Source organism: Geotrypetes seraphini, chromosome 13, assembly GCF_902459505.1.
Source record: "Geotrypetes seraphini chromosome 13, aGeoSer1.1, whole genome shotgun sequence".
NCBI lineage: Eukaryota > Metazoa > Chordata > Amphibia > Gymnophiona > Dermophiidae > Geotrypetes > Geotrypetes seraphini.
In genome coordinates, this window is record NC_047096.1 from 33478812 (window position 1) to 33502532 (window position 23721).

Here is a 23721-nt window from a genome sequence, read left to right on the forward strand (position 1 = left end):
TCTTTTATTCGATGAAGTAATTTTAAAATTTGGAATGAAATCTTATTTTTGCAGGAGCCCAAAGAAAGACCATTGTTTATTAACATTTGCAAATGGAGCAGGATCCCAGCTCCAGAATCAGACTCCCATCCAGTACCTCTAAGTGCTGGGAGGCTGGAGGATGTATTTGATGGTTCAGGTGTGTAATTCTACAAACCAGGTTTGTAATTCCATATGTTTTCCTGCAAGAGGATGAGGCATATGAGTTGGTAACAATATCTATTCAAAGTCATTTTGAAAAGTTAGCATAAAATGCTTTTGTGAGTATGGCTTGCTTTACGTGTGCATGGATAAGATTTTATTTATTTGCGGGCCTTTACTGAAGCTAGAACTGAAAAAAGTGTGAGCCAAATCCAACAAACTAATTAAGGGACCCTTTTACTAAAGCTTAGCATGCGCAAACAGACATTAGTGTGCATTAAATGCTGCACAGCCCATTTTATACCAATGTCCCATGTAGCACACAATAATGTCTGTTAGCAATGCTAAGCTTTAGTAAAAGGGTCCCTTAATTATTTTGGGCTAGATTCACTAAGCTTACCTATTGTGTCCCGACCACCACCCGATTCACTAACCTTCTGCCTGATCCGATCCGCACCTGACTAATCTGCACATGCAAATGAGGGGAAATGGCATGCAAAGTAGGAAGGCAGCGATTCACAAAAGAGAAGAAGGAACACCGACTGAGCTTGCTGATCGAAAAAGAAGCAACTGCTGAGGACCAGTCGCTCACGTCCTTGCCGACTGTCCTGCTCTCTGCCGCCCTGAAATCCCAGCCCTGCAGCCCTGAAACCATCAAACTAAAAAAACACCTCCCTTGTGCAAAAGATTCTCTGCTCTCTGCCGCCCTGCCTCTCTGCGAGCCCATGGTTTTAACCCGCAGGTTTAAAGCGGGGCTGCACTACGGCGTTTCCAGTCTGGCTGCAAAGCATGTTCTATTCCCTTGCGCATGCGTGGATCTGGATTGCTCTGCAGCGATCCGTGAGATTGCTTGTGGGCGTGTGTCTGATCAGATCATTTGCATGGGGACTCTTTAGTGAATTGGTCACCCGGCAAGACTCGGACACTGATCGCCCATGGATCAGATCAGAAAGGTGAGTTTAGTGAATCTAGGCCTTTGTTGGATTTGGCTTTTTCAGTTCTAGCTCGTGGTCAATTTATGCATAGCACCAGTATTGTAATTCTTTTGCCCTCTACATTCAAGAGAAACAGCCCTCACTGAAATCTCCAAAGACCTGTTCATGGTTAGATCCAAAGCCCTCTACTCAGTCTTCATCCTTCTTAGATTCAAACAATTTTTATTGATAAAAACAACATAAGAGCATCACATTGTGCATAATACAACAATAATGCATCAAATAATATAAAATAAGAAGCATAAATACCCCCACCTCCCCACCCATAACCCCCCTCTCCCCAATGGTATTCTCTAATTCACTTCACTATGACACATCAATACACTCTAGAACACCCATCTTAAGACTGCACTACGGCCCTTAAGATGCAAGATTTGTAAGTAAGGCTCCCATATATTCATAAACATCAACTTTCGCTTCTCAGGCCTTCCAGCATCTCTCGCCTCCCAGATGGTCAACTGATGTAACTGGTTTCGCCAATGCCAAAACTTTGGGGGGTCAGGGACCGTGCAATATTGTAAAATACATTTTTTGGTCAATAAACTCATCTTCCTACACAGCACCCGATGACCCCTAGGCAAATGTCTGAAAGCCTCTGGCAAATCTAAAACAAAATGGGTCGGAAAACTACGTAAAGATCTCCCAATTATTTTTGACATATAGGATATTATTCTTTTCCAAAAATTTTGAATAATGGGACAAGTCCAAAATGCATGTCCCAAAGTATGACTCCCAATCCCACATTTATGACACAACTAGTTTTTTAGCCCGTTAAATTAACGGGTGCTAGAATAGATGTGTAGACTTAGGCATTTCTTTCTCTCTTTCTGTATGTGTCTTTCTTTCTTTCTCCCTGCCCCCCTTTCTTTCTGTCTTTTCTTTCTGTCTCTCCCCCCTGTCCAGCAGTAGCCCTTCTCCCTTCCTTTTACCTCACCTCTGTCCAGCAGCACCCCTTTCCTGCTCCCCCTGTCCAGCAGTAGCCCTTTTCTCTTCCGTTTACCTCCCCCTGTCCAGCAGTACATTAACGGGTGCTAGAATATGTGTGTGTGTCTGTTTTTATTTCTTTCTCTCTCTCCTTAGCCGCTTTCTTTCTTTTTGTCTTTCTTTTTCCTTGACTGTCCATCACCACCCTTGCCTGCTCCTCCGTCCATTCTCCCTTCCTTTTACCTCCCCTGTGTCCACCACTACCCCTTCACTGCTCTCCTTATGCTGCAGCAGCCCTTCTCCCTTTGTTTTACCTCCCCCTGTCCAGCAGCACCTCTTTCCTTCTCCACCTGTCCAACATTAGGCCTCCGTTCCTTTTTCTTCAGCCCCCCTGTCCATCAGCACCTCTTTCCTTCTCCCCCTGTCCAGCAGTAGGCGACCCTTCCTTTTTCTCCCCCCCCCCCTTCTTATCCCTATGATACACTTACCTTGCTCTGCCCCTGATCAGAGGTTCCCGACAGCCGCCCAGTTGCACCCATTGGAAAAGTTCTCTCTGCCGCATCCCGCACCCCTCCTGGCACGACTCCCGCTGTCTTTCTTTCTGTCTGTCTCTGTCCCTGGTCCCCTTTGTCTTTCTGTGTATCTCCCTGCCTCTGTGTCTTTCTTCTTTTCTTTCTATCTCCCTTCCTCCCTCTGTCTGTCTGTCCGAAGCAGCATTCCCTCCCCCTCCATTTCCCTCCCCCCACACCAGTTCCCTGTGCACCTGCCCCTGTGTCTTTCTTCTTTTCTTTCTGTCTCCCTTCCTCCCTCCCTCTGTCTGTCTGTCCAAAGCAGCATTCCCTGTCCCTCCATTTCCCACCCCCACAGCAGTTCCCTGTACAGCAGCATTAGCGTTTCCTCTAACCCCCCCCTTCCCTTCCCGCGGGCCCGACTACCTACCCGGAGATTCAAGCAGCGTGTGCAGCAGTCTTCACACGCTGCTTCGGGTTCTTCTACTGGCCTGATTTAGTCTGGCATGTCCCTAATGACATCATCAGAGACTGCGGCAGAGCAAATCAGGGCAGTAGAAGGCCCCGAAGCAGCGTGTGAAGACTGCTGCACACGCTGCTTGAATCGCCGGGTAGGTAGTCGGGCCTGCGGGAAGGGAAGGGGGTGCAGCAAAGGACTCAGGTCATTGTAAGAGCCGGTGCGGAAAGTTGCTGGGCTCTTCGGTGGGGGTGCTGAGCGGCGGCGGCGATCCCTCTCCTCCGAGACCCCCCCCGCCCGCTCGCTCACTCGGCCACCCGCCCGCTGGAGGAACATAGATCGGCGGCTGGCTGCGGTCCCGGCTTCAGACCGTAAGCCGCACATGCGCACTTCCTAGCTGCAGCTCACGGAAAACGGACGCACGCATAGGAAGTGCGCATGCGCAGCTTACCATTTTATTATATTAGATGATGCAGGGAGACCTCCACTATAATATAACTGTGTACGAGTGTAATAAGCACGTAATGTCACCCTATAGTATGTTTCTCTTAACCATGCACACGGGGTCACCCCCAGTGTCGACCTCAGAGTTCGAGCTATATCCTAATGTCCCAAATTAAGCTTTAGATCTCTTTCCCATTTACCTCTAATGTACCTGTAGTTCTTCTCAGGTAGCAACTTTTGCAATCTAGCATATATACAAGATACCGAAAGAGACACCCCCTCTTCCCGAGTAAACAACTCTCATAATTTAGCCCCCATATGCAATCTCAATTGTGCTCTGTCAAGGGATCTCACTTAGTGCTCCACTTGAAAACACGCAAACTGTGCACCCCAAGTATTTCCTACTTTAGCTAACAATTCTGCACGAGTCAACAGCTCTCCTTCATCTCCCAATATATGTTCTAAACATAAAACTCCTCTAGCTTCCCATAATCGGTACTCTGTAGATTCCCTTCCAGGAGGAAAGGCCGGATTACCCTGCAAAGGCAAAAAATCAGTAACCAACGGATCACCTCCCAAGGCATGCACAAGCCAACGCCAAGCCACTTGTAAGGTATTAAATCTATCTGTTGTTTTTGACACTATTGATCACCACCTGCTCCTTGATAAGCTGTCCTCCCTTGGTTTTATTTATTTAAAAAGCTTCTAGCCCATTTAAATCCTAAGCCGGTTACAAAATCAAATGCATACAAATGACATACAAAATGCATTATAAGCATCATTAAAACAAAAATAAAAACAGTAACATATTCCCCTTACATCTTCCTTCAATATTAAGCAAAAAATAAACATATTTATCCCCCTTGAGAAAAAAACTTCACTGGAACAGACTTTCTATGGCCATATTCGAATTTGTCTAAAAGCCCTTCTGGTGCAAAAGGTACAGGAGGCTTGACAAGTGGATTATACATCCCCACCCACGAGTTTGTGTAGGAGTTACATTTTCTTCAGCTCCACCTCTTGCTCTGGGCTACACTTCAGTTCTTCCTTAGCTGTTCCTTCTACAAGTAAGTTGGAAGGTGGTTTTCTGATCTGCTCTGAGATCATTTTTATTATTTTTGGGTATTTTATCCGGATTGTGAGGCTTTCAGTGCTGCAGAGGTTCCCAGTGCTCCTGGGACAGCTCTGACAGTGAGAAGACAGACTCTAGATTGAGTCGGTAGCTAGCAGAGCAACCCTTAGGGGAACCTGCCTAGCTGGCCTGCACTAACAATTTGGAGGTTGTGCCCGTCTAATCTTCTTATCTTTTTGAGGCTGCTTTTAACTCTTAACCCCTGTTCACCATTTCAGCACCTGTCTGTTTTAATGATTCCCACAATAAATTCCCTAGTACTTTACTTGGCCTATTTGCATCTTGAATAGATTATAAGCTCTGAGCAGGGACTGCCTCATTCATGTTTTGTGTATAGTGCTGTGTATGTTAAGTAGTGTTATAGAAACAAGTAGCAGTAGTACGAAAACAAAGGTGATAAGTGACTTGTTGATTCTCACAGTTAATTGTACTGAAGGAGTGGTAGTCACAGAGTATATAGTACCATACTGGCTACCTAAACTTAACTTTTTCATGTGGTTGAAGTCTTATCTGTATGTGTTGTAATCAGTTGGATAGCCTGATGATTTGGTGGGGCCTGGGGTTAATGTGGATGGGTTCAAAGCAGTGCAGATCTTGACACTAATAATAATAATAGTTTATTATTTTTATATACCGCCTAACCAGCAGTTCATAGCAGTTTACACAATTAGGAACTCAGCATACAATATAATAATAACAAACATAATAAAATCTGAGAAATACAAGCATTAAAACTAATGAATAAAGATAACATGATATCAACTACAAGAAGTGTAAATAAAAAGATAAAAAGTACATTATAACTACATGATAATATGAAAATCAGTAATGTATATTATATTGTCTAAATAAATGGGTTTTAAGATCTTTTTGAAATTGATAGTAAGTAAGAAATGGAGAAACAAGAAGATTCAAACATGAATTCATTAATCCTGCTTGGAATGCTAGGGTCCTATCCAAAAATTTTTTTGTAACGACATGCATTTGTTGAAGGAAAATAAAACCAACCAGATCTACGGATATTTTTCTTAAAAATAAAAAAAACTAAAATGAGAAACAAGGTAAGCTGGTACTAAGCCAAATAAAACTTTAAAACAAATACATCCAAATTTAAATAACACTCTAGCCTCAAACAGAAGCCAGTGAAGCTTTTGATAATATACACTGATATGATCGTGTTTTTTCAAATTAAAAATCAAACGAATTGCTGTATTTTGTATGATTTTTAATTGGCATTAGGGCATAGACTTAAGAGGATGGGTCAGTAAAGTGGGCAGACTTGATGGGTTATAGCCCTTTTCTGCAGTTATCTTTCTATGTTTCTATCCCAGATAAATAACATTACAATAAACCAATATTGAAAGGATTGAAGATTGGACTAGGATTTAAAATGATATAAAATCAAAATATTTCCTAATAGTACGCAGCTTCGAGGACAATAAAACATCTCTTAACCAGTTTTCTCCTAGATCTATACCGTTAGGCTTGGATTCTCTGAACATGCAATTGTTGGCAGCCGCCTTAAAAGCATCCGCCGATCATGTATCAATCACATAATGGTGCCATTTAGAGAATCGCGCCTTTGGCAAAGGTAAGCACCGGAAAAGTAGACCAGGATTTTCAAGGCCTATATTTCCAATGCCTGCCTTTGACATGAATCGCACCTACATAGGCGCTTTATGGCACCTAACACCACTTCCAGCATTAACCATGTTTACAATGATGTTAGGCACTATAAAGCGCCTGTGTAGGCACGATTCTGGCACCAGTAGGCACTTTGAAAATAATTTTAAAATGTCTTTTAAATGGCATTTTTCACTTAGGCACCTTCTAGCACCTAAGTTAAGGCACCACTTATAGAATATGGGCCTTACTGCTTACTCAGACGTGTTTTTGTGGGGAGCATAACCCACTCCTAGCTCTGCCTCCGGCTGTAAAAGCAGGGAAATAATGCACTGCTAAAATACAGCATTTACAGCAAAAAAAGTGAGTTTCACTCCTGGTTTTGGTAGTAGCTTACACAATAACTTATCACGGGGAAACACATCTAAAATTACCAATGTCTTTTATGTCTTATAATGGGAGTTTACAGTGACTCTCAGTACCACTGTTACAGCAACCTCCATAAACCTGTGCATGCTTTATGTCTTACAGAGTTTTACAGTATCATTGACATTGCTTATAATCCAGAGATGTTAAAGAAAGCAGACGATAACCAAATAGAAATGAACCAGCTGATCCAACTGGCAATGAAGTACACAGAGGAGAATTTCAAGCTAGTTCTGTGCCATTCTTTCCACATCACTACATTCACACTGAAAGGAAGTTTAAAGCGAATGAGAGCAAGTCTCAAAGGAATGGAAAGTCATGCTGCAGTTACCAAGGAAAGGGAACATAATGGTAATGAAAGAGAGAGTTATTGGCTCTTAGTTTAGTGGAATTTTTTGCCCCTAGACCAAGGGTAGGGAACTCCGGTCCTCGAGAGCCGTATTCCAGTTGGGTTTTCAGGTTTCTCCAATGAATATAGTACATAGTAACATAGTAGATGACGGCAGATAAAGACCCGAATGGTCCATCCAGTCTGCCCAACCTGATTCAATTTAAAATTTTTTTTTTTTTTAATTTTTTTCTTCTTAGCTATTTCTGGGCAAGAATCCAAAGCTTTACCCGGTACTGTGCTTGGGTTCCAACTGCCGAAATCTCTGTTAAGACTTACTCCAGCCCATCTATACCCTCCCAGCCATTGAAGCCCTCCCCTGCCCATCCTCCACCAAACGGCCATACACAGACCGTGCAAGTCTATCCAGTAACTGGCCTAGTTCAATATTTAATATTATTTTCTGATTCTAAATCTTCTGTGTTCATCCCACGCTTCTTTGAACTCAGTCACAGTTTTACTCTCCACCACCTCTCTCGAGAGCGCATTCCAGGCATCCACTACCCTCTCCGTAAAGTAGAATTTCCTAACATTGCCCCTGAATCTACCACCCCTCAACCTCAAATTATGTCCTCTGGTTTTACCATTTTCCTTTCTCTGGAAAAGATTTTGTTCTATGTTAATACCCTTCAAGTATTTGAACGTCTGAATCATATCTCCCCTGTCTCTCCTTTCCTCTAGGGTATACATATTCAGGGCTTCCAGTCTCTCCTCATACGTCTTCTGGCGCAAGCCTCCTATCATTTTCGTCGCCCTCCTCTGGACCGCCTCAAGTCTTCTTACGTCTTTCGCCAGATACGGTCTCCAAAACTTAACACAATACTCCAAGTGGGGCCTCACCAATGACCTGTACAGGGGCATCAACACCTTCTTCCTTCTACTGACTACGCCTCTCTTTATTCAGCCCAGCATCCTTCTGGCAGCAGCCACTGCCTTGTCACACTGTTTTTTCGCCTTTAGATCTTCGGACACTATAACCCCAAGGTGCCTCTCCCCGTCCGTGCATATCAGCTTCTCTCCTCCCCGGTTCCTTCCTATTATTAATCCCCAAATGCATTACTCTGCATTTCTTTGCATTGAATTTTAGTTGCCAGGCATTAGACCATTCCTCTAACTTTTGCAGATCCTTTTTCATATTTTCCACTCCCTCTTCGGTGTCTACTCTGTTACAAATCTCGGTATCATCTGCAAAAAGGCTCACTTTTCCTTCTAACCCTTCAGCAATGTCACTCACAAACATATTGAACAGGATTGGCCCCAGCACCGAACCCTGAGGGAATCCACTAGTCACCTTTCCTTCCTTCGAGCGACTTCCATTAACCACCACCCTCTGGCGTCTGTCCGACAGCCAGTTTCTGACCCAGTTCAACACTTTGGGTCCTAACTTCAGCCCTTCAAGTTTGTTCAACAGCCTCCTATGAGGAACTGTATCAAAGGCTTTCCTGAAATCCAAGTAAATTACATCTAGCATATGTCCTCGATCCAGCTCTCTGGTCACCCAATCAAAAAATTCAATCAGGTTCGTTTGGCACGATTTACCTTTTGTAAAGCCATGTTGCCTCGGATCCTGTAACCCATTAGATTCAAGGAAGTACACTATCCTTTCTTTCAGCAATACTTCCATTATTTTTCCAACAACTGAAGTGAGGCTCACCGGCCTGTAGTTTCCTGCTTCATCCTTGTGACCACTTTTATGAATAGGGACCACATCCGCTCTCCTCCAATCCCCAGGAATCACTCCCGTCTCCAGAGATTTGTTGAACAAGTCTTTAATAGGACTCGCCAGAACCTTTCTGAGCTCCCTTAGTATCCTGGGATGGATCCCGTCTGGTCCCATCGCTTTGTCCACCTTCAGTTTTTCAAGTTGCTCATAAACACCCTCCTCCGTGAACGGCGCAGAATCTACTCCATTTTCTCGTGTAACTTTGCCAGACAATCTCGGTCCTTCTCCAGGATTTTCTTCTGTGAACACAGAACAGAAGTATTTGTTTAGCACATTTGCTTTCTCCTCATCACTCTCCACATATTTGTTCCCAGCATCTTTTAGCCTAGCAATTCCATTTTTTATCTTCTTCCTTTCACTAATATATCAGAAAAAATTTTTATCTCCCTTTTTTACATTTTTAGCCATTTGTTCTTCCGCCTGTGCCTTCGCCAAACATATCTCTCTCTTGGCTTCTTTCAGTTTCACCCTGTAGTCCTTTCTGCTCTCCTCTTCTTGGTTTTTTTATATTTCATGAACGCCAACTCTTTCGCCTTTATTTTCTTAGCCACTAGGTTGGAGAACCATATCGGCTTCCTTTTTCTCTTGTTTTTATTGATTTTCTTCACATAAAGGTTCGTAGCCATTTTTATCGCTCCTTTCAGCTTAGACCACTGTCTTTCCACTTCTCTTATGTCCTCCCATCCTAACAGCTCTTTCTTCAGGTACTTTCCCATTGCATTAAAGTCCGTACGTTTGAAATCTAGGACTTTAAGTATCGTGCAGCCGCTCTCCACTTTAGTCGTTATATCAAACCAAACCGTTTGATGATCGCTACTTCCCAGGTGAGCACCCACTCGAACATTAGAGATACTCTCTCTATTTGTGAGGACCAGATCCAATATCGCTTTTTCCCTTGTGGGTTCCGTCACCATTTGTCTGAGCAGAGCCTCTTGAAAGGCATCCACAATCTCCCTACTTCTTTCCGATTCCGCAGACGGAACATTCCAGTCCGCATCCGGCAGGTTGAAATCTCCCAACAGCAGAACCTCCTCTTTCCTTCCAAACTTTTGGATATCCACAATCAGATCCTTATCAATTTGCTGCGATTGAGTCGGAGGTCTGTAAACTACACCTACATAGATAGAAGTTCCTTTCTTCTCTTTTCAGAGCAATCCATATCGCTTCTTCCTCTCCCCAGGTCCCTTGCATTTCGGTCATTTGGATATTGATCTTTACATAGAGAGCTACTCCTCCACCTTTATGACCATCTCTGTCCTTCCTAAAAAGATTATATCCCGGTATGTTTGCATCCCATCCATGTGATTCACTGAACCATGTCTCTGTGATAGCAACAATATCTAGATCTGCCTCTAATATCAGGGCTTGCAGATCATGAACTTTGTTGCTTAGACTGTGAGCATTTGTGGTCATCGCTTTCCAGCTATTTTTCAGCGATAATCTCCTTTTTCGTATGGATTTTTGTGTCGTTTCACTTTCCGTTGCAATACTAAGAAATGAGTTGCTGATATTGCTTATGTTGCAGCCTTTACTACTATCACATCTTTTCTTTTGCCGGGGGTGGTCTCTATAATTGTCCTTCGTACATACATCACCCCCACTTTCTAGTTTAAATGCCTAGAAAAATATTGTCTAAATTTCTCTGCAAGGTTTCTTTTTCCTGCTGTAGTAATATGTAGCCCATCAGTGCAATATAGCTTCTTGTCCTTCCATGTATTTCCCCATTCTCCTATGTACCTGAAGCCTTCTTGATGACACCAGGCTCTGAGCCATCTATTAAAGTCCTCTGTGTTTTTCACTCTTTGCTCTCCTTTTCCATATGCAGGCAGTATTTCAGAAAAAGCTAAAGTCTTTACAAAAGGTTTCACGCTCTCACCAAGCTCCCGAAAAGCTTTCTGTGCTGCAAGTGTGGAGTTGTTGGCCAGGTCATTTGTTCCCAGATGGATAACAACATCAGTGTTAAAATCCTTAGTTTCTTCCTTAATTATAGTCAGTATTTGCCTGGAACTCCTGGTAGCTGAGGATCCTGGAAGACATTTCACTATTTTGGTCTCCTCGCCCTGTGTTCCAAGGTTAATGCCTCTGATGATGGAATCCCCCAACAGTAATAGTTTTCTGTTTTTGGCTTTTTTATTTGTACTTAGGGTGCGCTTGTTCTCATGAGTTCCCTGTGCAGCAGCATTAGCGTTTCCTCTACCCCCCTTTCCCTTCCCGCAGTCACGACTACAAACGCGGTCCTGAGTGCATGCAAATAGATCTCATGCATATTCATTGGGGAAACCTGAAAACCCGACTGGAATATGGCTCTCGAGGACCAGAGTTCCCTACCCCTGCCCTAGACTAAGACCAGTTCCCCAACGTAGAGTTACCATATGGCTCCAGAAAAAGGACTGATTGAGACATCCGGGTTTTACTTCCATTGAAAGCAATGGAAGTAAGGAGGCCAGATTGAGATATCTTGGTTTTGACAGGGGTGGTAATTCACATTACGGCTAATTGGAAAAATTATACAAATCTTAATTATTCTTTTTGGTGGAATTCACTTTGTCACATTTTTAAAATGGAAAGAGCAATTGCTGTACAGAACGGGGGCCATTAGAGAATTATTGTAATGAATGAACATCGTTTTCCTTTCTGATGGATACATGTATTTTATTGGGGGGAGGGGGGAAATCGGATGATTAATATTTTTATTTAATCATTGGATTTCTGTTGAAGAATTGTTGGGTGGGGGTAAGGGTTATAATTTCTACTTTAATGGATTATATGTATAAGAATATCAAGTACTGTATATTTTATTAGTAATGTAATGTTTTAATATTAATTACTTGTTTGTCAGTTTTAAAATGAATAAAGAATTTTTTTTAAAAAAGAGATATCTTGGTTTTAACTTCCATTGAAAGCAATGGAAGTAAAACCCGGCTGTCTCAATCTGTCTTTTTTCTGGAGCCATATGCCAACCCTACCCAAGTGGAACACTTGTCAGTAAAACATGAGGGAGACTAAATGGGCAGTGGTCAGGAAAATTACAAATTAAGTTTTCAGCTTCTGCATTATATAGTATCCTATATAATAAAACAATAGCCACGCATACGCACTCAGACCTGTGTGATCTGTGATCCCTGATCTGTGATCCGTAGGTCCGTGGTCAGAGTGTGTATGCGGTGGCCAGATCGGGAAAGCACAGCACAGCCGGCGACTCCCCCCTCCCGCCTTCACTCACTGCCAAAACCACCACCTCCTCCTTCTCGCCGGCTCACCTGCCTTTAAATGAAGAGAAAAGCGCTGCACCGCGCTAACGCTGGCTTTGCTGTCTTCTGTCCACTGCGGCCCACCCTCTCTAACTACTTCCTGTTTCCGCTAGGGTTGGCCGCAGTGGATAGAAGACACCGAAGCCAGCGGCTGTAGCCACCGATCTCCGTTCCTCCAGCGGGGGGGGGGGGGAGGGTCTGGGAGGAGAGGGATCGTGCCCCCACCGATGAGCCCAGCAACTTTCTGCTGCCCAGGACCCGAGTCATTTGCCGCCTCCCCCTTCCCGCGGGCCCAACTGGCGATTTAAGCAGCATGTGCAGCAGTCTTCACACACTGCTTCGAGCCCTTCTACTGCCCTGATTTGCTCCGGACGTGCCAGAGTAAATCAGGGCAGTAGAAGGACCCGAAGCAGTGTGTGAAGACTGCTGCACACGCTGCTTGAATTGCCATGTGTAGTCGGACCCGCGGGAAGGAAAGGGGGGGCGGCAAAGGACTCGGGACCGCGTTTGTAGTCGTGACTGCGGGAAGGGAAAGGGGGGTAGAGGAAACGCTAATGCTGCTGCACAGGGAACTGATGTGGGGGGAGGGAAATGGAAGGGGGAGAGAATGCTGCTTTGGATAGACAGACAGAGGGAGGAAGGGAGACAGAAAGACAAGAAGAACGACATAAGGGCAGGTGCACAGGGAACTGGTGTGGAGGGAGGGAAATGGAGGGGGAGGGAATGCTGCTTTGGACAGACAGACAGAGGGAGGGAGACAAAGAAAAGAAGAAAGACTCAGGGGCAGGTGCACAGGGAACTGGTGTGGGGGGAGGGAATGCTGCTTCGGACAGACAGACAGAGGGAGGAAGGGAGACAGAAAGAAAAGAAGAAAGACACAGGGGCAGGGAGATACACAGAAAGACAAACAGACAAAGGGGGCCAGCGACAGAGACAGACAGAAAGAAAGACAGCGGGAGTCGCGTCAGGAGGGGTGCGGGATGCTGCAGAGGGAACTTTTCCAATGGGTGCAACTGGGCGGCTGTAGGGAACCTCTGATCAGGGGCAGAGCAAGGTAAGTGTATCATAGGGATAAGAAGGAGAAGGGGGGAGAAAAATGAAGGAACACCTACTGCTGGACAGAGGGAGAAGGAAAGAGGTGCTGATGGACAGGGGGGGTGATGAAAAAGGAACGGAGGCCTAATGTTGGACAGGGGGAGAAGGAAGGTGCTGCTGGACAGGGGGGAGGTAAAACAAAGGGAGAAGGACTGCTTCTACATAAGGAGAGCTGTGAAGGGGTGGTGGTGGACACAGGGGAGGTAAAAGGAAGGGAGAATGGACAGGGGACAGGCAAGGGGTGGTGATGGACAGCCAAGGAAAAAGAAAGACAGAAAGAAAGAAAGCGGCTAAGGAGAGAGAAAGAAATAAAGAGAGCCACACACACATATATTCTAGCACCCGTTAATGTAACGGGCTATAAGACTAGTCTAGTATAATAGGAATTTGGCATTAGTTAAATATTGAGCACAGTTCTACATCAGTGACTTAGTAAATGAAACTAGAACACCTATGTGTTCTACTGATTTCTAAGTGAGATCTTTCTTTAAATATCTTAACAAATATTTCATTCTACAATAAAAATTGGTCTATTTCTTTTTATTAGGCAAGGAAGATTCTTTGTTTCAGCAGCTAAGAAACCTTAAGCTAGAAAAGGAAGATCTTGAAGAAAACATCTCACGTATTCGGTTAGTTGAGGAAGAGCATATCCAGCCTGTGAAAGCAGGTCTCATTGAGGAGATTTCCAGCACTGAAGAGCCTAGAGATGATCCTAGACTGCCCCATTACCAGCTGGATATCCTGAAGGATGAGAGAGGGAAGTCACAGATTCTGGAGCTCAGAGTTCAGCTGCCTGGCATTAATTCTATGTCTAAATGTGACCTAAGTATTTCTAAGGTATGTGCAGAACCCTGGCAATTAATATAAAATAACACAGAAGCCAAAGGCAGATAAAGACCAAGAACCCTTCCAATCAGGCTAGGTTTTTTCCTCCTTGGTTTTCCATCTCTTTGGGAAGAGGAGTGTGTGAATCATTATGCTTAATCAGTCATTGTACACAAAGATAACTTTACTAGCCCCAAGGTAAAAAATTATAAGATTAGGACATACTGTCAGTGGTGTACCAAGGGGTGTGTTTGTGTGTGTGTGGGGGGGGGTGCGGTCCTCCCCAGGTGTACGCCCTAAGGGGGTGCATACAGCCGGCCCACCAGGTCTGGAACCACCCTCCCTATTCTGCCGCTGCTGCTTTCCTTAACCAGCAGCAGCAGTTAACTTTAAATCAGGGGTGTCCAACCCACAGCCCCGCTTATGCTCCCTTTCGAGTCCCAACCAACATGACCTTCTCCCCTCTGTGCCTCTCTCTGGCGGGTGTCTAGCTTCTGGCCGGCTTCCTTGGTGTAGTCATTTTTCTGCTCAAAGCCACGGGCAGAGAGAAGGCTTCCGATGCAGGCATGGATTGTGAGAGGAGCCACCGCTCACGGCTTTGAACGAAAGAACGACTGCAGCAAGGGAGCCGGCCAGAAACTAAACACTCGCCGGAGGGAGGCACAAAAGAGAGAGACCTACAGCTCACTGCTCTTACTTTCTTGGGGCCTTCCTCCGCAGACACAGAAAGTAGGTGGGACATGGCAGCGAGGAAGGCCCCAAGCAAGAGTAGCAAGTTGTGAAGGCTGCGCTGCCGATGGGTATGTGAGACAGGGAAGGGGAAAAGAAATGCTGCTGCACCCAGACCATGGAGGGGGAGGGAGACAAATGCCAGACCAGAGGGAAAGGAGGTAGAGGAGGTGCCAGGGCATGGGGGAGGGAAGGGGATAAAGATGTCAGACCACGGGGTGGAATGGGAAGAAAGGAAAGGAGAAGAGAGAGATGGCAGAGCATAGGGGAGGGGGTGGAGACAGAAAAATGGAGATGGGATGAAGCTGAAATGAATCATGTACAAAGGAGAGAAGAGGCACAGGATATACAGTTTATTGAAGGGACATAGAAAGAGGGAAGATGCCATATGGAAGAGAGAGGGTGGATAGTGGATGGAAAGGGCAGAGAGAGTGTAGGCAGTAGATGGAAGGGGTAGAGAGAGAGGGCAGAAGCTGGGTGCAATGGGCAGAGAGGGCAGATGTTGCATGGAAGGGAGAGAGGACAAACGCTGTATAGAAAGAGAGCGAAAAGAAGATGATTAAAGCAGAAACGACAAAAGGTAGAAAGATTTACTTAGAATCAAGTAGTAGTGTAATCTAATATAATAAAATGCTAGGCCGCGCATGCGCACTAAAAAAAACGTGTTCCCTGATCCGTCCCGAAAACACGAGTGCGCATGCGCAGCCCCGGCTGTGACAGCTTAAAAAAAAAAAAAAAAAAATTACAGCTCTGCAGCGACCTTCCTCAGGCTTTCAATTTAAAACGACCCCCACCCCCACAACTACAGATTGCCGCTATCACCCGTCTCACCCCTCCAACTGTAGATCGCCGCTCTCACCTGGCTCCAAACAACCCCCCTCCCCCCCTAACCCACAACTGCAGATCGCCGCTCTAAACCGGCTCCCAATTTGCATGGTGCCGACTTTCAAATTAAAACAACCCCCTTCCCCTCCTCCAACTGCAGATCGCCGCTCTCACCCGGCTCCCAACAACCCCCCTCCCCCCCTAACCCCCAACTGCAGATCGCCGCTCTCACCCGACTCCCAACAACCACCCTCCCCCCCTAACCCCCAACTGCAGATCGCCGCTCTCACCCGGCTCCCACTGTGCATGGTGCCGGCTTTCAAATTAAAACAACCCCCCTCCCCCCCCCCAACTGGAGATCGCCGCTCTCACCCGGCTCCCCCCCTAACCCCCAACTTGGTGCCGGCTTTCAAATAAAAACAACCCCCTCCCCCCCCCAACTGCAGACTGCAGATCGCCGCTCTCACCCGGCTCCCAACAACCCCCCTCCCCCCTCCAACTGGAGATCGCCGCTCTCACACGGCTCCCAACAAACCCCCCCTCCCCCCCTCGCCCCCAACTGCAGATCGCCGCTCTCACCCGGCTCTCACTATGGTCTAAAACAATGTTGCAAAACTTAAATAAAACTGGCACATGTGTAGTGAAGGAATTTAAGTAACTGTAGCATTGATTTTTTTTAAATAGCAGGCGCGTTACACGGTCGTCATAACAATGTTGCATCCGGTTAATAATAGACGCATTCCACGTGTGAACTTTCGCATTTACATGAGTGTCAAGTGGCGGTTTGACCTACACTAATCACTCTGTGCCTATTTCATACTTTCTACCATTTCTACTCTGCCGATTTACTAAAAACAACTTACTCTGTGCCACTTCCGTTATTACAACACAAAAATAAAAGGTAGGTGATACACATCTGCACACACTGAAAATACACACACAGGAGGACAATAGAAACAGACACCAAAGCACACACAGAGAGAGCTACAGTAACAAATACAGACAGCAGCCAAATACATACATAGAAGGTGACACACAAAAATCACACAGGGGTCTAAAGAGACAGATTTAAAGAAAAACTTAAAACTTTGGACAAGGAGAGAGAGACAAATATTTAAAAAAAAACACAAAATGACATACACACACTGAGAGAAAAACACACAGCAAAAAAAAAAAAAAAACCCACTTATAAATCTACACATTTCTTCTAGCACCTGCCACTATTTGTGTGTGGCTGTTTCTTCAAGCTCACTAAGGAGTCTGCAGCAGTGTACGTGTGGCGCTTTCCCTATCGCTACAAGGAGCCTGCGTAGGACCCTGACACAGCTGCTCAAGAAAACTGAACACTTCTCAGATAAGAAAAAACCTGTGTACTTGGGGCAGGGAACAATTTTTATTTAACTAAAGCAGTTGTACTAGGGGATAAGTTTGTTTCATTGATTTGGGTGAAGAGGGAGTGCTTGGAAAGGAAACACAGAGTGATCTTGCTTTGTTTTTGGGGGAGGGGTGTGTTTGGTAGGGGACAATAACCAATTTTAGGGGAGGGGGGAGGGGGGTTGTTTGGAAAGGAAAATAAACATTCTTCCATTGCTTTGCAGGGAGAACAAGCACAATCTACTATAATAAAAAACATGTTCCGTGAAACGTAAATCGGAAGCAGACATAAATGTACATGCACGCATAAAATGTTAGGTACCGTCTTGCAGCCTCCCTTACTCTTCATGCTCCCCCCTCCACCCCTCCCCCAACACCACACAAACCTCCTCCACACATCTGAACCCCCATTGAACCTCCCATCTGACATTCCCACTGCGGTGTGACAATCCCATCCAAACCTCACTTTCCCCTCGCTTAATTCCTTGCCTACACCATCCCTTCTCGCATTCTAAAAAAAAAAAAAAAACTGCTGCAAAGGAAAATGAACAGGGGAAGAAGTGCTGCAGCAGCTGCTGTACAGAGAAGTGGGGAGGGAGGAAAATGCTGCACAGGGAAGTAAGGAGGGGGGAAATGCTGATGTAAAAGGAAATGGAGGGGGATGGAATGCTGATATGGTTACTGTACAAGAAAGTAAACAAGGGGAAATAAATGCTGCATAGGGGGCAGAAAGAGAGACAAATAGAAAAAAAAAACAAATAATAGGAGAGAGGGAAACAGAAATAAAAGAAGAAAGACACAAGGACAGGGAGTGAGACAGAAAGAAAGAAAGACAGACATACATATATTCTAGCACCCGTTATTGATAAAAGTTTATAAATAGGAAATGGAAATAAGGCAATCTTTTTTTGGACTAAACCCCTTTCCTCAGGTCAGGACAGGATTCTATAACAGCAGTATACTGTACTGTTCTGAAGAAAGATTTGGCCTCTGAAAGCTAATTGAAAAATAGATTAGTCCAATAAAATGGTATTTTCTTATTTCTATTTGTTAGAGAAAGAAAGGCAGAAGAAAGAGGGGAGCCTGGGGGAGAGAGAAAGAAAGAGGGGGGGGGGGGCAGGAGAAGAAAGAAGAAGGACCAGAGACTCATGAAATCACCAGACAAAAAGGTAGGAAAAATGATTTTATTTTCAACTTAGTGATCAAAATGTGTCCGTTTTGAGAATTTATATCTGCTGTCTATATTTTGCACTATGGCCCCCTTTTACTAAACCGCAATAGCGTTTTTTAGCACAGGGAGCCTATGAGCATCGAGAGCAGCGTGGGGCATTCAGCGCAGCTCCCTGCGCTAAAAACCGCTATCGCGGTTTAGTAAAAAGGGAGGGGGAATATGTGTCTATTTTTGTATAGTTGTTACTGAGGTGACATTGAATAAAGTCATCTGCCTTGACCTCTTTGAAAACCCGCAGAATATAAATAATTAACATTTTCTCTGCGTACAGCGTGCTTTGTGTTTTTAAAATTTTATTGTTGGTAGATCATTTTGACTTGGCCACAAAGGTAAGGGGGAGGGAGGGAGGGGAGCTGCTGAAAGACATCTAGTAATCCTTGCAGGCTTGACTGTGCAGGGAATTATTTTTGTAAAATCATGTTTTGTTATGTGACTGGCATTATCTAGACTTTAATTTCTATGAATGAATAGAATGAAAATGATATAAAATTACTTGCTTGTTTTTATGTGCGTGCGCTGAAGGAAAGTGGAGAGAGAGTGGGCTGAGGATGCTGAAGGGAAATGGGGAAGAGAGTGGGGAGAAGACGCTGATTTATAAATTGACAATTGTACAGAATATTGTTTCTTTTTATACTTTAATATAAACAATTCAAGGCTTGTGTGGATGGAATCAGGTGGTTTGCGGGAATGGGGACCGAGCTTACGGGGATTAGTCCAATAAAATGGTATTTTTTTATTTCTCATTATTTGTTTTATTTTTATTTGTTAATTTGTAAAGTGGTGATTGTTATGTATCAGTTTTTTCAAATTTACATCTACTGTCTTTATATTTTGCACTGTATTAGAGGACATGTGTTACTGTTTTTGTGGTGTTGCATTGTATCCAGGGTCTGGTTTCTTGGCGGTTCAGTTTAACTTTTGTCTACATATTTATATTTTCAGTTTGTGATTATTCCATATTGGTCGAGGGTGTATCTGTGTGTATGAAAGGGACATGGCTTTCTGATAGCATCGACTGTACAGGATCAATTGTGCATGATCTGGCTTGTTTAGTTTTACAATGTATGTGTTGGTGTTCTAGTGCTCACTGCAGTATTTAAGATGCTGCCTTTTCCTAGGTACACTCTTGTTGTGCGATATGTGGATTGTTACTAAAAATCATATTTTTTATATAGATGGGGGAAGTGTCAAAAATTGATGGGCCTCGGGTGCCACATACCCTAGGGCAGTGATTCCCAACCCTGTCCTGGAGGAACACCAGGCCAATCGGGTTTTCAGGCTAGCCCTAATGAATATGCATGAGAGAGATTTGCATATGATGGAAGTGATAGGCATGCAAATTTGCTTCATGCATATTCATTAGGGCTAGCCTGAACACCCAATTGGCCTGGTGTTCCTCCAGGACAGGGTTGGGAACCACTGCTCTAGGTACGCCACTGCCTGGGGGACCCCTTAGCCAGTCAGGTTTTCAAGATATCCCTAATAAATATGCATGAGAGAGATTTGCATATAATGGAAATGACAGGTATGCAAATTTCTCTCATGCATATTCATTAGGGATATCTTGAAAACCTGACTGGCTGGGGGTCCCCCAGGACAGGTTTGGGAACCACTGCTGTAAGCAAATGTGCTGTTCCTGCAGTCCCTAGGCTAGGTGGTCAACCTGTCCAAAAGCCGGTTGATTCCATCTCAGTGCTTAGAGTATCTCGGAGTTATTTTCAACACAGCTTGGGGAGTTTTCCATTAGAGAATGACACGGTGACAAAATTCATCACCGTTCCCGTGGATAACCGCGGGAAATAATCCCATGTCATTTTCTAGTGTCTATTTCAACCTCGGTCCTTCTACACCAGCATTCTTCAAAGCAAAGCTTGTGGGTCAGTGGTTGTGCCCAATTATACTCTGATTCTTCTCTCTCTCTTTAAAGAATGACATGAAGATGGTTTCCCGCGGTTATCCGCGGGGACGGGAACGGTGATGAATTTTGTCACCGTGTCATTCTCTATTTTCCATCCGGAGGCCAGGGTGTATAAACTGCAGCTGCAGATTCGCTCTCTGATGGACTGCTGATTTCTGCTGGCACAAGACTTTCTGCAAGTCTTAGGGTCCATGGCAGCCTCCTTAGAAGTGGTACGGTGAGCTCGAGCTCACATGTGCCCTCTTCAGTGGTGGTTGCCAGATTCATGATTTGGACTTTCAAGTCCTGCATTGGGGATTAGTTCCAGTCTTCCAATCTGGTTCAGGGAGTGAATCTCGAACAGACCCAGTCCTTGGTTGGGTAATTGGGAGAGCTTGTTGGAGCAGAGGCAGTTGTGCAAGTTGGATGTCCATAGGGTCCTTCACTCTTATGTTCAGCGGACCCAGGAGTTCCATAAGTCAGACTGGCACAGACCCTGCCCTGTCATTTTGTTTGGTGTTTTTGCAAATTCAGGTTTTTTTCTATGGGATTGGTTGTTTGGAGAGTTTAAAGAGCAGTAGCATTTTGGTTCAGCTGGTAAACTGTGGGGGGATTTCTGAAAGGTTCCTGTTCTAATCAGTATCTAATAGTGTTTTTCCCTTTGTCTTCTTCTTGTAAGTAGGGGGATGTTATTGGGGGGTTTTCAGCCTTATTTTCTGCTTGGCTATTTGTCAAGACTAATTGTAATAGGGACTGCACAGCCCACTTGTACTGTAGCCAGAGAGCATAAACCCATCCGTTTCTGTGCCGGGCTGGAGGGACTAAAAGAAAGAAAATTAGCAGGTAAGGCTCTAATTTCTCTATTTTTCACTTTGCTTCATTCCAGGATGATGTAATAATTGAGATACCAGCAAAGTATAGACTACAGTTGGATCTGCCAGAAACCATTGATGAGGATGCTGTTAAGGCAAAATTTAATAAAAGGACATGTGTACTGCTTATTACAATGCCAGTCTGAGAGGAATTTCTTTCAGAAAGGGCTATCGTGCAGCTTCAGCTCTGAAAAGGATTCTAGTAAATAACTGTCCATACCGCAAGAGGATCCAGTTTTATTCTGGAGTTCAACAATCACCTCAAAATTAGTAAACTTTTTCCTAATCTACTTACCCAACATGCAAACACTTTTTTTTATGTAGTGAGAAATTCTTCGTTATGGACATGGAACAGAAGTGAAGCTCTTTTCCATGCTCTCCAAGCAGTTCTGCTCCAGTAGACACCAATTTGTTTTCAAAATTAAAACTTAATAAAGGCTCTGCTCTGACAACAGTAGAACTCTTCCTACATATGTTTAATAATGAATTAATTAATGATGTCAGTTTCCAATAAAATGACCACTCACTGATAATTTGATGAGACTTTACTGTGAGCTTACCAATTTTAGTAAGCAGTCAAATTCTCCTCCTTGTAACTGCCAAAAATACCACTCATATTGAAGTGTCTTATTTCCGACTCTTGCTTTTCCTCTTAAAAATATAAGGGAATAGGATTTGATATATTGCTTTTCTGTGGCTACAAAGTGGTTTACAAGTTATGTTAATAAGGTTTTCTAGTCCACCTTTACCTATTACAAGAGGTTGGGGTCAGTGAGCCAGGAAGTTACAATGGACAGTTTGACATGGACATTCAATAGAGTTGCTAGTACAGTTAGGTCATAGTTACAAATATATAGTTACAAGTAGGTCATAGTTGGCTCATCATTATGTCCCAAGAATTGCATTAGACAGTCTAGAAATGTGCTTTTGTAATTACCATTTCAGTTACTTCAGGGTTGGCTCCGTGTCTTGGTATAGAAATGCTTTCTGAATCTGAGATAGTGATCAGTGTGATAGTTGTTTCCACCATTTTGCTAATTGATATTGGATGCATAAGGTAATTTGCATGATAGTCTTTATATTATTGCATGCTGGGAATTTTAAGTGGAAAAGATTTCTGGTGGAGGCGCCCTGGAGTAGGATGGCCAACTCTGCTAGGTAATTGGGGGCATTGCCTGTCAGAATCTTAAGGGCAGTGATGCCTAATTTAAACTTGATCCTTGTGGTTACGGGCAGCCAATATAGTTTCATATAGTAGGTCTGTAGGTGTTCTGCTATCCATTGTCTATATATATATATATATATATAAGAGGCTTACTGTTGCATTTTGAACTATTAATATACAGGTACTTATTTTGTACCTGGAGTAACAGGGGGTTAAGTGACTTCCCCAGAGTCACAAGAAGCTACAATGTGAATCATACTCAGTTCTTATGTCACAGCCCTAACCATTAAGCTACCCCCCCACACACACATTATTTCTTCTTCATATTAGTATATTTTTCATTTTTGTGATATAAGGTACCACCTGCTTCTAAACTACCTAGTTTATCAAGAACTTTCAAGAACCAGAGTGTAAATGGACTTAGATCCTCAAAAGTTCATGCCTCAATAAATTAGTTAGTCTATAAAGGCAACACCTCCCCTAAATTAAAGCTTGAATTTATAGACCGTGTCATCTTTATAAGAATAAAGCTTGACTCAATTTACAGTATGAAATGTTCGGGAAGAGACAGTAAAAATAAAAAATTTACAGTTTGGTAAATAACCAAGTTTTTAAATATATACGGAAGATTTGGAGAGCCTAATTCTCTCAGGTACAAAGGGATATTATTCCATAGTTCAGTTAGTTTAAAGAAAATAGACTTCCCCATTTTTATTACTTTTTTCAACTTTTCCATTGCTTCAAGCTTTCCAAGCCATTAATAAACATTCATAAAACTGCTCAGCTTCTAGTTTATTTTCTTAGTTAAGGGAAATGAAAAAAAAAATTCACAAACAGAATAGAGAGTATATTAAAACTTATATTTTTGTAATCAAGAGGGGACATGTTACAGTTAACAAATTTACATTGTACTGTTAGTGTAAAAATTGCTCCAGTGCAAATATGTTACAGGTTTAAAATACATAAACAATTCTGAGCAATATTTATTTTAAAGTAAATTGAAATTCTTTTAAATTTTCTTCTACTAGTTGTTAACAGAAAAATAAAATGCCAACAGCCTTTATATAAGTTTCCTCTTTGGCCAGGTATTAGTGACCTGGATTGGCCACTGTTGAGAACGGGCTACTGGGCTTGATGGTCCATTGGTCTGACCCAATAAGGCTATTCTTATGTCCTTAAGTTACAGAATATAACTGTTTACTTATAGGTAAAAGCAAGTTAAAACATACAGAAACTGTGCAAAGCAGTAATAGATGGAGGACTTTGGAGCAGAGATGGGCGTTCTTTTGAGTCCAACCTAGATATGGTAAAGTTCAAAGGAGAAAGGGGGTGTTTCCTGCAAGGTCTTGCAGGTGCTGTGGCGAGATTCAGCTTGCTGCAGCAGTGACTTCACATACACAGTAATTATCCTACCTCTTTTCTGGACACTCTTCTGAATACAGAGTATTTTTTTACTAGATTCTTTTAAGTTTTCAATAACAGAAAGGGACCTTTTCAACCCATGTAAGTACAAGTGAAAAAGATGTCATCCACCACAGCAAGGTAAAATGTGTTAACAGGAAAAGAGGAAGAGCCTGTACAGTATCTACATATCTAAGGTGTCCAGTTATTTTGTATGCAAATTTTTGGATTTTATCAAAAGTGACTGAATAAAAC

At 43.5% G+C, this 23721-nt stretch overlaps 1 protein-coding gene across 3 annotated transcripts in view; it reads left to right on the forward strand.

The window, feature by feature from the left end:
* The window catches only part of PIH1D2 (PIH1 domain containing 2), a 155175-nt gene extending 131460 nt beyond the window's left edge, over positions 1–23715 (forward strand). For all 3 annotated transcript variants that reach the window (XM_033918578.1, XM_033918577.1, XM_033918579.1), the window contains exons 3-6: positions 55–178; positions 6796–7041; positions 13695–13984; positions 20915–23715. In XM_033918578.1, coding sequence (XP_033774469.1) covers positions 55–178; positions 6796–7041; positions 13695–13984; positions 20915–21046 — 792 coding nt within the window. In that variant the 3' untranslated portion in view covers positions 21047–23715. The remainder of the gene's footprint in view (positions 1–54; positions 179–6795; positions 7042–13694; positions 13985–20914) is intronic.
* The last annotated feature ends 6 nt before the right edge of the window (positions 23716–23721 follow it).